Source organism: Brachyhypopomus gauderio, chromosome 8, assembly GCF_052324685.1.
Source record: "Brachyhypopomus gauderio isolate BG-103 chromosome 8, BGAUD_0.2, whole genome shotgun sequence".
NCBI lineage: Eukaryota > Metazoa > Chordata > Actinopteri > Gymnotiformes > Hypopomidae > Brachyhypopomus > Brachyhypopomus gauderio.
Window position 1 is genome coordinate 20,957,448 of NC_135218.1, and position 13,907 is coordinate 20,971,354.

The 13,907-nt window shown below is 45.3% G+C and overlaps 2 protein-coding genes across 4 annotated transcripts in view; both read left to right on the forward strand.

Moving 5' to 3' along the window:
- The first annotated feature begins 236 nt into the window (after positions 1-236).
- Positions 237-7,319, forward strand: slc25a38b (solute carrier family 25 member 38b). Of its 3 annotated transcripts, none has more exons than XM_077015354.1 (9): positions 237-439; positions 639-782; positions 1,995-2,195; positions 2,932-3,053; positions 3,500-3,584; positions 4,319-4,498; positions 4,648-4,816; positions 5,132-5,298; positions 5,671-7,319. In XM_077015354.1, the coding sequence occupies exons 3-9, from the start codon at positions 2,145-2,147 to the stop codon at positions 5,791-5,793; spliced, it is 897 nt and encodes a 298-aa protein (XP_076871469.1). In that variant the 5' UTR covers positions 237-439; positions 639-782; positions 1,995-2,144; the 3' UTR covers positions 5,794-7,319. The 3 variants fall into 3 exon arrangements, with proteins under 3 accessions (XP_076871469.1, XP_076871470.1, XP_076871471.1); XM_077015355.1 differs by having other exon boundaries at positions 2,107-2,195; XM_077015356.1 differs by lacking the exon at positions 1,995-2,195 and having other exon boundaries at positions 243-439.
- Positions 7,320-11,400: 4,081 nt separating this feature from the next.
- Positions 11,401-13,907, forward strand: part of rpsa (ribosomal protein SA) — a 2,843-nt gene continuing 336 nt past the window's right edge. Inside the window, exons 1-6 of the mRNA XM_077015353.1 lie at positions 11,401-11,488; positions 12,099-12,270; positions 12,356-12,474; positions 12,954-13,199; positions 13,394-13,522; positions 13,691-13,859. Coding sequence (XP_076871468.1) covers positions 12,138-12,270; positions 12,356-12,474; positions 12,954-13,199; positions 13,394-13,522; positions 13,691-13,859 — 796 coding nt within the window. The 5' untranslated portion in view covers positions 11,401-11,488; positions 12,099-12,137. The remainder of the gene's footprint in view (positions 11,489-12,098; positions 12,271-12,355; positions 12,475-12,953; positions 13,200-13,393; positions 13,523-13,690; positions 13,860-13,907) is intronic.

Below are 13,907 nucleotides of genomic sequence, written 5' to 3' on the forward strand. Positions count from 1 at the left end.
GTTTTTATGAAGCTGTAGGAAACTCTTTTTGAACCTCTCCAAAACGTCGTTTCTCGGGATACCGTACTAGACAAACATGTTGGTGAAGGTGCAAGTAGCCCTTACGCCGTTTGCAACGGTCTTCCACTAGAGGGTGTCGTTGCTCGCTAAATGGTCTCTGGCGCGTCTCATTCGTAGCGGCGTTGCTGCTGGAACAAACCAGCTGAGACCGGTTCCGGACTGGCGTTGGGGAGGCCACGCAAGGAGACGAACCAACGTAAATTGCGTAAGTGTCGAAGCGTTGGTTCGTCAGCTAGCCAAGCTGTGTTACTCAAGCCTCACACCGAAACAACGCAGTGTTGTCACCATTTAGCTATCGCACATGAGGCCGGAGGCACTTTCGTATCATCGACAAATATTCCCCAAATGTTTTGGCCAACACCGATACGACTGATAGAAGGTACGTTAAGTTTGATAGTTGGGTTAACTTGGGTTAACGTTAGCAAGGACAGTTAGCCGGGCGCGAGGAGGCAACATGGCTCGCGCTGATCAGTTCGTACCAAGTTACTCCTGCAGTTAACGGACATCCTGTCGTGCTGTGAGGAGATTGTGATTATTCACCCTTGAAAATACCTTTTAACGTCCTGTTTCAAACGTAGATGCGCATTCATGCTCCGCTGAACTAAAGGTGTACTGTGGCGGCCAGCACAGCGGCTAGAGAGGGCGGGCAGGCGGGGCAGCGGCCCTCTTCCTCCCCACAAGACCCCACTGCGTCGGCCACGTCCACCATGGAGGTGGCGCTTGTAAGTTCTCCGTGTGGATCGGTAGTGTTTATATTATGACTTGCTGTGTTTCACCCTTTAATACACTTTCAAGTTTAGGAAATGTTGTAAATGTAGAATGCAGAGCCAGCCAGTTAGCTGTTAGTTGGGTTGGGAGTGTTAATGAGGGCCCTTAACACCTTGATATGGGCCCAAAAGTCTGAGATATCTTTCAGGGAATGTTTTTATTTCAGAATTTGTCGAACTAATACAACTATTGGGATGATTAATCAACAATACTTTAAAGTTTTTTTCTTTGTGCACATTTGCTTGATCTTTGCCATATATTCTCATGTAGTTCACAGATGTTAGATAAGATACAGATGCTCTTTGCACCTGATATAGACTGTTATTGTGGTCCTCTGTGCATTATCATTGCTGACTCTAGTGTTGTAATGTTGAACAAAGGCTTCTGGTGAAAACAACATTCCCAGATGGTCTCAGTAAAGTAAAGCTCAGTAAAGCTGTCTGAAGGCAAAATGTTGGCTGAGGTGCTTTAAACAACGTTTCTGGTAGTTACTGGTAGTTCAAATAGACTTTTGGACTCTAAAATGTGTCTCTGGGACCAGTTCTGTTCAAACCTGTTCTGAGATCCCATTAATGTTTGAGCACATTAAAGTGCTTGTTAATGGTTCTCCAGTAAGGCAGGATGCACAGGGCCCTGTCAAAATGAGACCAAACGTTATGATTACTGCTCAAGGTTCAGCAAAGGGCAGCCCAGTCTCGCTCTCATTGGCTGGTCGTTGCCATGGTGCGATGCGGATGTCCTGTGGGTAGGGTGGTTGTTGATGGAGGGCGCTGAAGAGGGAGGCTGTCATGGCCGTGCTGAGATTACCGTGGCGGCCTGCTGCTGAGAACACAAAGCGTAACCCAGTTTTAGAGGCTGGGGGAGCGTACATATATATGGCACATGTAATTGTTTGGGAGGGTAAGCTGCTAGAGCCTTTAATAGCTATAGACACACTCGACGACCCACATTTAGTCACAATTACCCCTTTCTCTTCTATCTCATACACGTGCACGCACACACACACACCTTTGGCTACATGACTCATGGCATTTTGAGAAGACACGGTCTGGCAGAGGAGGATACAAAGATACAAAGCTTGTGTGTGTGTGAGAGAGAAAGAGGGGGAGTGGAGACAGAAAAACGGAGACTCTTGTGGATTAAAGCTGTTGGTGCTGTTTTGGAAGGCAACGTGAGGAGGGAGAGAGACTCTGCAGGCGCTGTGTTTAACCGGAGCGGCGAGAGAGAGGCGTGCGGATGGGGGGGGGTCCACGCTGACATGGGGCTTTACTCTTCTAGTGTGATGTGCCATTTGTAGCAGCCTAGAAAATAAAGCGATGCAGGAGACAAAGGACTCGCAGCCCAAATCGCCCAGTGACCTGGGCAAGGTAGGGGAGCTTAGTCTGTGTTTGTGAATGAGTAATGTGTAGTAATGTATGTGTGTGTGACTTAGCAGTCTATGTGTACTCACTCATCTGTTTATTTCAGAATCTTGGAAGAATAATGTATGTATTAGTGTGTCTATGCTGTGATTTTATTGTTGTGTGTGTGTGTGTTTGCCAGCAGCATGTAAATACAAGGTAAAGTTAGTTTAGAGAACGAACCAGCATGACACTTGTGTTCTGTGCGTGAGGAGCCTGTCTGCACACATTTTCATCATGCGTGTGTGTGTGTGCTCACGTGTGTGTGTGTCAGTGGGCCTTTGATGCATTTCCTAAAATTATCTGCCGTGATTTTGCAGATAAGACAATGTAAACACTGGTTTAGGTAACCCAGTCTACGTGTGATGGTTGTCTGTGTAGATCACTGATTCCATTATGTGATTTTCGTGATCCATTACTTAGCTTGTATTGTAAGAGGTGTGTGCGCGTTTTTGTATCTGTGATGTGCACTTTGTATATCTTGTTTGTTTGTTTTATTTTTGTTACTGTAAAAATGTATTACACTAGTAATGTCTAAGTTTTAAAACATTTTTAAAATGGAGGATTTCTAATGATTGTGTAATTTAATTTGTCTTTTAATCTTATTGTTCATTATATAATTTTCTGAATAAAGTTGAATGGAACTGCAAATGAAGGTTTTTAATAAAGGTGTAGGTACTTAATGTTCTCCCTCTCCCTCCAGGTTCATCCTGCTCTGAAGGCGTTTGTGTGTGGTTCTCTCAGTGGGACCTGCTCCACTCTGCTCTTCCAGCCTCTGGACCTTGTGAAGACGCGTCTGCAGACGCTGCAGAACATGCATCCAGGGTGAGTCCATCCCACTGTCCTCACCCGAGGACACTGTCCATGTCTCTAAATAAGACTCGTCACTTTAGTCCTAGAGACACACACACACTGTTCTCATTATTCTCCCCATCAGCTGTTTAATTTTATTTAGTATCATTGGTATCAGCAGGTACCTGAAAAGCATGGTGTGGACAAACACACCAAACGCCAGAGGACATATTTGCACAGTCTCTGCTAGTTCAAAGCGGTGTATCTCCGCTGTGTTTCCGTAACTTCATGTCACCTCCACTCTCTAATGAAACTATCGGCCCCCTCACTAATCTGTTATGATGTGGTCAGCCTCAAACGATTCTTCCTCTGGGTGCTCCGGAGTGAGCGGGACACACTCACGCCGAGCTGTCTGGTGTGTCTCCTTCACCAGAGCGCTCCCTGTGTTTGTAAATCTCCCTCTCTTCCCTCCGCTGCAGTTCTCCTAAGGTCGGCATGTTGAGTGTGTTCATCACCGTGGTGCGGACAGAGAGGTTGTTTGGCCTGTGGAAAGGTGTCTCTCCGGTAAGAATCTGTCAATGCTGGGTTTCTCAGAACCATCGTAAAAAATGATTATCTTTGAATGGTAGAGCAGACATATCCGTCCATAACCCGGATCATTATTCACCTGCCTTTGGTGAAACACTTCAGGGGGGTTTGTAGCTAGCTAGCAATCAGCTCATTTTGCACTCGGATTAATTAGCCAATATGTTGAAGGAAAATGTTGATATTCCCAATGTCTGTCTTATTTCCTCTGCCCGTATTCCCTTTACATTCCCATAATCTAGCTAGTTTAGGCCACGCCTAGCAGAATGAACCAGTGACGGCTACGTTACATTGTGCTTTTAGTTGCATTGGGCAGCAGAAGCTTTGAGGGGTATTTCCAAAAGTTCTCTTTTCTTTTTTTTTTTTTCTGCCTTCAGAAAAATTCGACATTTAAAACATAAGCAAGCGTGTAGTTTTGACCTTCTAAGTTTAAAGCAGAGAGGTGATGGAGACTGACATACAAATTATGCAGTGACTTAGCTTAACATTACGTGTTAGATCTTACGTGAACTTTTAATGTAGCGTTTGGGGTGTGAGAGGACGGAACTTGCCTAACACCCGCGTGTTCTCTCCTTCCCTCCTCCATCTCCTCCTTCCCTCCTCCGTCTCCTCCATCTCCTCCTTCTCCTCCATCTCCTCCTTCCCTCCTCCGTCTCCTCCTTCCCTCCTCCATCTCCTCCATCTCCTCCTTCCCTCCTCCGTCTCCTCTGCAGTCGTTTGTGCGCTGTGTCCCGGGTGTGGGGATCTACTTCAGCACCTTCTACACCCTGAAGCAGCGGTTCCTGCAGGAGCGCCCCCCCAGCGCTGGAGAGGCCGTGCTGCTCGGAGCGGGGGCGCGTTGTGTGGCTGGCATCGCCATGCTGCCCGTCACCGTCATCAAAACGCGCTTCGAGGTCAGTGGCGCCCAGGGACGCAGCTCAGAACAGACGCCCCTCCAGTCAATGAGCTGACCAGGATCTCTAAACCTTTAACATGTGGTCAGGAAAGTTCATTTTTTCTTTCTTTAATTTTCTGTTTGTTTTTGTGTGTGTGTGTGTGTTAGAGTGGCCGGTATAACTACATCAGTGTGCTGGGGGCGTTGAGGAGTGTGTGTGAGACGGAGGGCCCCAGAGCGCTGTACTCGGGACTCATGGCCACGCTGCTCCGGGACGCACCCTTCTCTGGCATCTACGTCATGTTCTACAGCCAAGCAAAGAAGGCCCTGCCCCACGGTGTGTGTGTGTGTGTGTGTGTGTGTGTGTGTGTGTGTGTGTGTGTGTGTGTGTGTGTGTAGAAAGACGACGTATTTGAGGAACACATTGCTCTGTGGTCATCGTGTTCAGTACTGAATAGCCTCAGTTCCTGCTTTGACCGAAGGAGCCTGAACCTTATCTGCACTCTCAGTAGAGGGAATGTAGCCCACTGTCCCTACTGATATTGATATCATTTATGCCATTCACATCTGACCATAGGCCAGCTGCAGTTATGCTGTGTTACTGAACCCCAGGAAGATTGTTGATCAATTCTTCTTGTCTGCTCTGTCTCAGAAGTCAGCTCGTCAGGTCTGGCCCCTGCAGTGAATTTTGGCTGTGGGGTTGTGGCAGGGATTTTGGCATCTCTGGCAACCCAGCCAGCTGACGTGGTAAAGACTCACATGCAAGTGAGTCCAGCGCTGTACCGCAGGACCGGTGACGCCATACGCTTCGTCTACGCTGTGAGTCACTACACACACACTAGCACATCATAGGAATTGCTGCCCATCGGTTCATTTCTCACACACACACACACACATTTCTAAACTATAGCTGTAAACAAATTTAAGAAAGTTTAATAAAGCAACACGGACTTTCAAACAGTTTGACTTGTTATATAATCCCAGCGTGAAGCTGTCATTCATAAAAACAAACATCCATCCATCCATTCTAGGCACTTTGCATCTGCAGCATTACCGCATCAGTACTGTTACATGGGAACATTTGTTACTTTAAGATGCTAAATGTTAAAATCGGAGCAAATCGGTCACACGACTGTCAGAATGGTCAGCGTGTAATAAAATGTAGCGTGTGGTCTTCTCCCTGGCCCTCAGGAACATGGTGTGGGAGGGTTCTTTCGGGGAGCTGTTCCTCGGTCACTGCGAAGGACGTTGATGGCAGCCATGGCCTGGACTGTTTATGAGCAGCTGATGGAACGAATGGGTCTCAACTCATGAGGAGACACTTCACACAAACACACACACTCATGGGGAACCTCACACCAAATACTCACACACACTTTAATACACTAAACACTCTCATAAGCACAGCCCCAGACACACAACATGCACACAAACACTTCCATAAACACAACATACTTACACACTCCTGTACGCACAAACATCACTGTCACACACTGCAAAAACAACCCCTTTTACATACATCACTTTTAGAGAACGATGTCTCCAAGAAACACAAATAATTTAATGAAACACTCCCCAGGAAGGCAACCCTAATCTCAGAGGTGCATGAATAGGAAATCTGTGTGTCGTTGTGTCCCCCAGCCCCGTCCTCTATGGTACCACCACCCACCTCCAACCCTGTGCTCCGACAATCAAGAGTCTGATGAGTTTTCTACACATGCTGATTGCTTGACCAGGTCTTTGTGTTGTGTGTCGGAATATTGCTGCTGTCTGTCTGTTTCAGAGCTGTTATTAATTGCTTTGTGCTCTTCTGCTCTGTGTGTGTGTGAGAGAGCGTGGTGGGTCTGCTGTGAGCCAGCTGCCAGAATTGGTCCATTTAATGGATAATAAATATAAAATTATTATAAAGATATGCTCTTGCAGGAAAGGAGAAAATGTTGTTCTGAGTGTAGCTTTAGGTCTGCTGCGCTGTCCTCTCTGTACACGCACACCATCAGGTACTTTTCTGTTTCATGTCTCCACATAGTAAACGCATCACATACGGTGCTGGTTTGCACAGTCACAGCTCATGAATGAATCAATAATTTATTAGCCAGTGCAATTGACTGAAAATCGAATCACTCCAACATTGTGTTGTCTAGATGGGTGGTGTTGTGCAGTCTCATTTGTAAAATCTCACCAGTGGTGAACTCAGTGGTATTGCAATGACTACATTTCCCATCAACCTCTGTGTTCTTTTCTTTGTCGTGTGCTCACATTGTGACGGTGTTGTGCCCCACTCGCAGACTCAGCCAGTGTTCGGTGGCTGCTGTGACAGACCCAACACTAACAGGAGATATTTAGGAAACACTGGACTATGTGCAGGGTCGTGTGGGTTTTGATCCACTTAGGGGCATTTCTAAAAGCCTGTCTACATTTGTCAAAACACTGGAGTGACTTCATTTACTGGAGCCAGAATGCAGCGTGAGATGCTTAGAGAAGCCAGACGGTGCTTTTCACATTTAGGGTTTTTTAAAATTGTATATGTATATACACACACACAGTGTTGTGCGTACATATATATAATATATATATAGACCTCATAGTCTGTAAAAGCACTTTAATGCAGGAGAATGGCCTAGTAGTCACACTCCATATGGACGTTAATGTGTGTGGTGTGTGCGCGCTGGTGTCAGTCTTCTCAGTGCCGTAATGTACAGAATGGAAGAGGCCTTACCGCCAGTATTGTTGTCATTTTGTGCTGCTGTCGTTGCCATAGATGAATTTTGTCTGTGGAGTTTTGGTCAGACAAATGCAGTGCCTGTGTTTATATGTGAATAAATCTGCCTTGTTTTCATAAACACTAGTTCACTGATTTATTCTCTCTTATGAGTCGTTTTCTTACTGTGGGTGGATTGATTCAGAAAACAAGCCTCCTTAAAGGTAGCATGATATGAAAAAACAAACAAATCATAACATGCTATTTGGTTACATGTGGTTTCCACATATAAAATATAACATTCTCCCCTATGTTCCCCTCTGAGGAGAAACAAGTGTGATTACACACATTCAGATGTGGCTCTTTGTGTCCTCAGTAATTGTAGCTTTGCCTCTTTTAGATGAGACAGATACTTCAGAGACACAGCTATTGTAGGCTATATAAGGCTTTATGACCAAAATCAGAGAAATTTATTAGTGGAAAAATGTAAATTTGAATCTACATCTGAAATTGGGAGGTGTATATTATAATACACTACCAGAGTTTAACATCTTTAACAAATTAGGGATTTTAATACATAATAACGCAAATACAATTATTAAATATAAAAATATTTGTAGGTAAATTGCCATCCGGAATGATATAAGCTCATTTAGAGCTGGCCTGTCAAACCTGCAAAATGCAGTCATTATAGGCTACACTCTAGACTGTGAACAACCTTGGAAAAGTAATTACAAAAATAGTGTTGGGCTCTCTAGAGCAGGGGTGTCAAACTCATTTTGGTCTGGGGTCAGAATACAACTTAATCGGATCTCAAGGGGGCCAGACCAGTAAACACATTCCAAAATTACATGGAACTGTCAATAAGTCCCCTTTTTTTCTTTGTATTAGTGCAAAGAAGTAAATGATAAAAACCTTTATATGAAATGAATTGTCCTTTTACTAAATATATTATGAACAACTTTCTACTTTTACTTTTTAAGATAAGCATGTGCAATTTCAACAACTTGTCCCTCCAAATGAGAATCTCAACATCTTCATCTGAGACACCTCCATCACCCTCACCTGTCTCTTTGTCGGTGCCACTGTCTCCAGTCCATACAACATAGGAGGTCTCACTACTGTCCTATAGATCTTTCCTTTCATTCTAGCCGACACCCTTCTATCACAGATCACCCCAGACACTTTATGGCATCCACACCGCCCTGCCTGCACTCTCTTCTTTACTTCTCTTTCACTTCCTCCATTACTCTGTACCCTCAACCCTAAGTAGGTAAACTCATCAACCTTCACCAAATCAACTCCTTGTAACTGGACCTGTCCACCGTCTGCTCTCTCATTCACACACATGTACTCTGTTTTACTCCTGCTCACTTTCATTCCCCTGCTCTCCAAAGCATATCTCCATCTTTCCAAGCTCACTTCCACCTGCTCTCTACTCTCACCGAGCTCCTGTCTCTGTACTCTATCATAAGCTTTCTCCAAGTCAACAAACACACACAATGTAACTCCTTCTGTCCTTCCATATACTTCTCCATTAACACTCTCAAAGCAAACATAGCATCTTTGGTGCACTTACCTGGCATGAAACCATAGGCTACTGCTGTTCAAAGATCTCTACCTCTCCTCTAAGCCTAGCTTCCACTACTCTTTCCCAGATTTTCAGGCTGTGACTGATTATTATTCCCTGATAATTATTATGATTAACATTATTCCCTTATTTCAAACTTATTCTTGAAAATCGGCACCATTATGCTTTGTCTCCATTCCTCAGGCATCTTCTGACCTTCCAAGATTCTGTTAAATAACCCAGTCAAAAACTCCACTGCTGTCTCTCCCAAACATTTCCATGCCTCCATGGTAATATCATCCGGTCCAACTGCCTTACCACACTTCATTCTCCGAATTGCACCCCTTACTTCCTCCTTGCTCACCTGGGGCACTTCCTGATTCACAACCTCTACCTCTTTTAACCTTCTTTCCCTTTCATTCTCTTGATTCATCAGTTCCTCAAAATACTCCTGCCACATTCCCAAGACACACTCCTCACCAGACAACACATTTCGATCTTTATCCTTTAGTATTCTAAACTGCTGCACATCCTGCCCATCACGGTTTCTCTGTCTGGCCAATCTGTACAGATCCTTTTCCCCTTCTTTAGTGTCCAACTTCACATTTCCTTGTACCTCTGTCTACTTTTTTCATCTCGCTTAAAATCCCAATACTTTTTAGCCAACCGCTTTCCTCAAACTTTCCTGAACTTCCTCATTCCACCACCACGACTCCATGTCTATCTTCCTCTGTACTGAGGTCACACCAAGTACCTTCCTAGCCACATCCCTCACTGCCTTTGAAGTCTCATCCCAGGTATTCAGAACACCACCACCATTACCCAAAAGACTGCAAGACTTCCTTGCAGAAAATTCACTTATTAAGCTGGTGAAATCCAACTCGTGAAGAATGTCACTCTCTATTGACATGGCCAGGTGATTCAGCCTGCTCTGATCCATTGTTGACCTCAGTTTATTTTTCACCAGTGCCAGTTTTGAAAAGGAGCGTTCACCACTTGCATTCGTCACAGGTGAAGTCATGAATATTCTAAGAGTAATGTCAACATTTGGAAAAATGGATTGCAGGTTCTTTTTCCTTATGAGTTGTAGAAGTGCTCTTGCTGATGTATGTGCATTTTTTGTATGTGCAAGATTCTTTGATCTAGTCAATTTCATCTGGAAATTCCTCCTCCAAGTCATCTGCATATTTCTTTTGGAGATTAGCTGCCGAGATTCGCAAATCATGTGTCGATATGGTGGGAATTTTGTTCAAAAACTCAAATGTCAGCTGAATATCACTGTATGTGTGATACCGCCGATCCATTTATGCAACAAATCGGTCTATGACAGGAATGAAAACTGTGGTCCTAAACTTCTCACGGCCAGATTGTTCACATTCAGGTCTTTGGTTCTCATCTGCTTATTTTTTTTCTTTTCCGTTTTCTGTGTGTCCGCACAGTACTGACGAGACACTGCTGTTGACATGTTCATAGCCTCTTCTTCAAAAATGTTAGTCATTTCAGAGACCTGCAACATAAAGACTCAACCAAATGAGCAGCATTGCATAAGTCCAGATCTACAGTATTTGTGCAGTATTTGTTTTCTGAAATCGTTGCTGTATGTTGTTCCACATGCTACACAAAAAAGCATTTTCTAGCTTTTCCATTTCTTGTTCTTGAGTGCTCTGGCTTCATCATGGGCTGACAGACTCTGGTTAGGATCTTCAGCTATCTTCTTCAGCAATTCCTGAACGCTGGCATAATTTAGTGTTAGTGCCTTGGTTGCCTGTGCATGTGAGCACCATTTAGTATCTGTAGTGTGCAATGTCTCAATTCTCTGGTTATCATTTGGCCGTAACCCAAAATGGTATCCACTCATTTAAATGATTAATTTTAACGCATGCTTGCAAGCCATTATAAATGCCAGACATATTTGCTGCATTATCATAGCACTGCCCTCTGCAATCATTGATGTCAATGGCCATACTTTCTAGTGCAGAAAGTACAGACTGGCACAGTGACTCCCCTGTATCACTCTGAATTTGCAAAAACTTGAGAAAACGTTCCTCAATACAACCATCACGTGACACATATCACATTATCAATGTTAACTGGTCAATATGTGTTATATCGGGGTAGGGTAGCCCACAGAGTCTGTGCCCACTTTTCTCTTTTTTGACAAAGACATTTCACTTAAGAGGGTGCCAGGGTCAACAGAAAAAGCGGGTAAAGCGATAGAACTGACTAAAACACGCCCCTAGCGGACAATATAGGAACTGTAGATATTAAATAAATGCAGTCCGCGGACTGGACTGAACCCCCTGGGCGGTCCGGTGCACTAGGATGACCGCTGACTTACTTGTATCATCTACCTGTATCGTCGTACAAGAAGCTGATCTCACGTCACTTACCTGTTTTTTTTTATAAAACTTTATAAATCACAGGTGTGATGAAACATTTTAAGTAACAACATATCGTTAATCTCTAATATATTGGCAACAAGGTCAATTCCTCGAAGGAGTTCTGCCGAGAATACGAGATGAGGTTTCCTTTACCGGCATCACGCACACATGTGTGGAGCACACACTCTCCTGTACAGATGGGGGCAGTGTGACCGTCTAGCTTTAGTAGGCCGAAGCGGAGGTGACCTTTGACCCAAGGCCGAGCTGATTGGTGGCTGCTGCACTATATAGGTGACGTCATGGCCCTGGCCGCCCTCTTTTTGCCGTGAGGTGCAGAACTCCATACGGCGTTGTCTCGTGGTGAGCCTAGTTTTGTACATTAACTTTACTTTAAGCTTACCATTAACGGCGGTTTGTCGTTGAGATAAAGTATTACATCTCATTATAAGTGTTCTTCAATCCAGCGGCTAGTAATAGACATAATAAAATAAGATGTTCTCTGATCTGTGAGCGATTACTAGGCCTCCGCGTTTAGCTCGCGCGCTAGTCGGCTAGCGCGTGCGCTCTGTTGGCGGCTGACTGTCACCAACTTATTACTTTTTATCTAAAATATTATTATTTAAAGATTATTTGAATAACTAGCTTTTTATCGATGAGTCCATGTTGGCTGCTGTGTGTGGGACTGTTGAAGGTGTTACCACCGTTGGGTGAGCGCGCTGTTAGATCCCGGCACCTGTGTGGGTGTGTGGGGGTAGGAAGTGCGCTAGAGTGAGCAGGCTGGGTTTTCGCTAACACCATCGAGGACTTGTGTCCCATGACTGGGGTTTGATAGTGACCTGAGCTACATTTCATTTTAAAACCTCAACGTTTAAACCCAAAACCACACTGAATGACTCATACGTGAGTTTACGTTTCGAGTTGTACGTGGGTCTGTCCGGTGACTGGTTTCTCTCTTTGCTACTGCCCCCAGCTCTCCCACTAAACTCGTTACGCAGGGAAAGTGGTCACGATGTCCGGAGGTCTGGATGTCCTTCAGATGAAGGAGGAGGATGTGCTGAAGTTCCTGGCTGCAGGAACCCATCTTGGTGGAACCAACCTGGACTACCAGATGGAGCAGTACGTGTACAAGAGAAAGAGTGACGGTAAGATACAGCTACTTTTCCTAGTTTTGTGTTCCGGTGCGGTTTAGTTGGTGGGTGTGTTGTCCTAAAACCTCTGCTCTTCCAGGCATTTACATCATCAATCTGAAGAAGACATGGGAAAAGCTGCTGCTGGCAGCCAGGGCCATCGTTGCCATCGAGAACCCTGCTGACGTGTGCGTCATCTCCTCCAGGAACACGGGCCAGGTAACCGCCACGTGTCTGCTGGGTGCACAGTCTGAGGGGGCGCCCTGCCCCTGTTTTCAGGGCTAACTGGGTGCACTGTGTGGGGCACAATCAGGGCGCACTGTTAAAGCCTGGCACCTATGTAGGTGTTGGAGTGTCGGAAGTGCGCTAGAGTGAGCAGGCTGGGTTTTCGCTAACACCATCGAGGACTTGTGTCCCATGACTGGGGTTTGATAGTGACCTGAGCTACATTCCTTATACTACAGATACATTATTGTAAAATAATTAACTTTTATGAGTTTATCATTTACTTAATGATAAGTGATTGAGGTATTCACATTTTATTGAAAAAATGTTGGATCTACTACTTTTCTATCCGTCTCCCCCCCCCCCCCCCCCAAGTGAATTTCCTTTGTCCTAATAGACGTCAGATAATTTGGATTTGTCTACTGTTTGTGTTCTAGTTTTCTCCATAACTATGATTTTGGTATCTGTTTCAGAGGGCAGTGCTCAAATTTGCCTCTGCCACTGGAGCTACCACCTTTGCTGGGCGTTTCACCCCTGGAACCTTCACCAATCAGATTCAGGCCGCCTTCCGGGAGCCCCGTCTCCTGGTTGTGACTGACCCACGTGCTGACCACCAGCCGCTTACTGAGGCATCATACGTGAACATTCCCACCATCGCCCTCTGCAACACAGACTCCCCTCTCAGATATGTGGACGTTGCAATCCCCTGCAACAACAAGGTATTGCTCGATATTGAGCACATCTTGCTTTTAATGATTCAAACAGCTACCAGCTGTCAGCAGTTTCATTTCGCCAAAGGACTGTTGGCCAGTGCTGATGTAGACTAACCATGGTCCTAATTGACAAGTAAACCAATAAGCCTAGTAAGCTAGGAGGTTGTTTTGTTGTACTATAAGCATGCGTCTTTGTTCAGGGTCCTCATTCTGTGGGTCTGATGTGGTGGATGTTGGCCCGGGAGGTGTTGCGCATGAGAGGTACCATCTCAAGGGAGCATCCCTGGGAGGTCATGCCCGATCTGTACTTCTACAGAGACCCAGAAGAGGTGAGACACTAGCCTACATCAGCTGTTCCTAGTTTTTAAAAAGAACCTGTGAAAACCCTGTTTGTTGTAAGGCCAAGTTACAGAGGCACTCCCAAGACTTTTTAGCTTTGATCACGAGAAGGTTAAAGCAGAGACATGACTGCATTGGTCTCCGTCTCCCTCCTGCAGATTGAAAAGGAGGAGCAGGCCGCTGCAGAGAAGGCCGTGGGGAAGGAGGAGTTCCAGGGTGAATGGACCGCCCCCGTGGCTGACTTCGCCCAGCCCGAGGTGGCCGACTGGTCCGAGGGGGTGCAGGTGCCGTCGGTTCCCATCCAGCAGTTCCCTGCTGGCATCGAGGGTGAGCAGAGCTGCTGTCGTCAGGCTTCCTGTCTTCCGGATTTCCTTT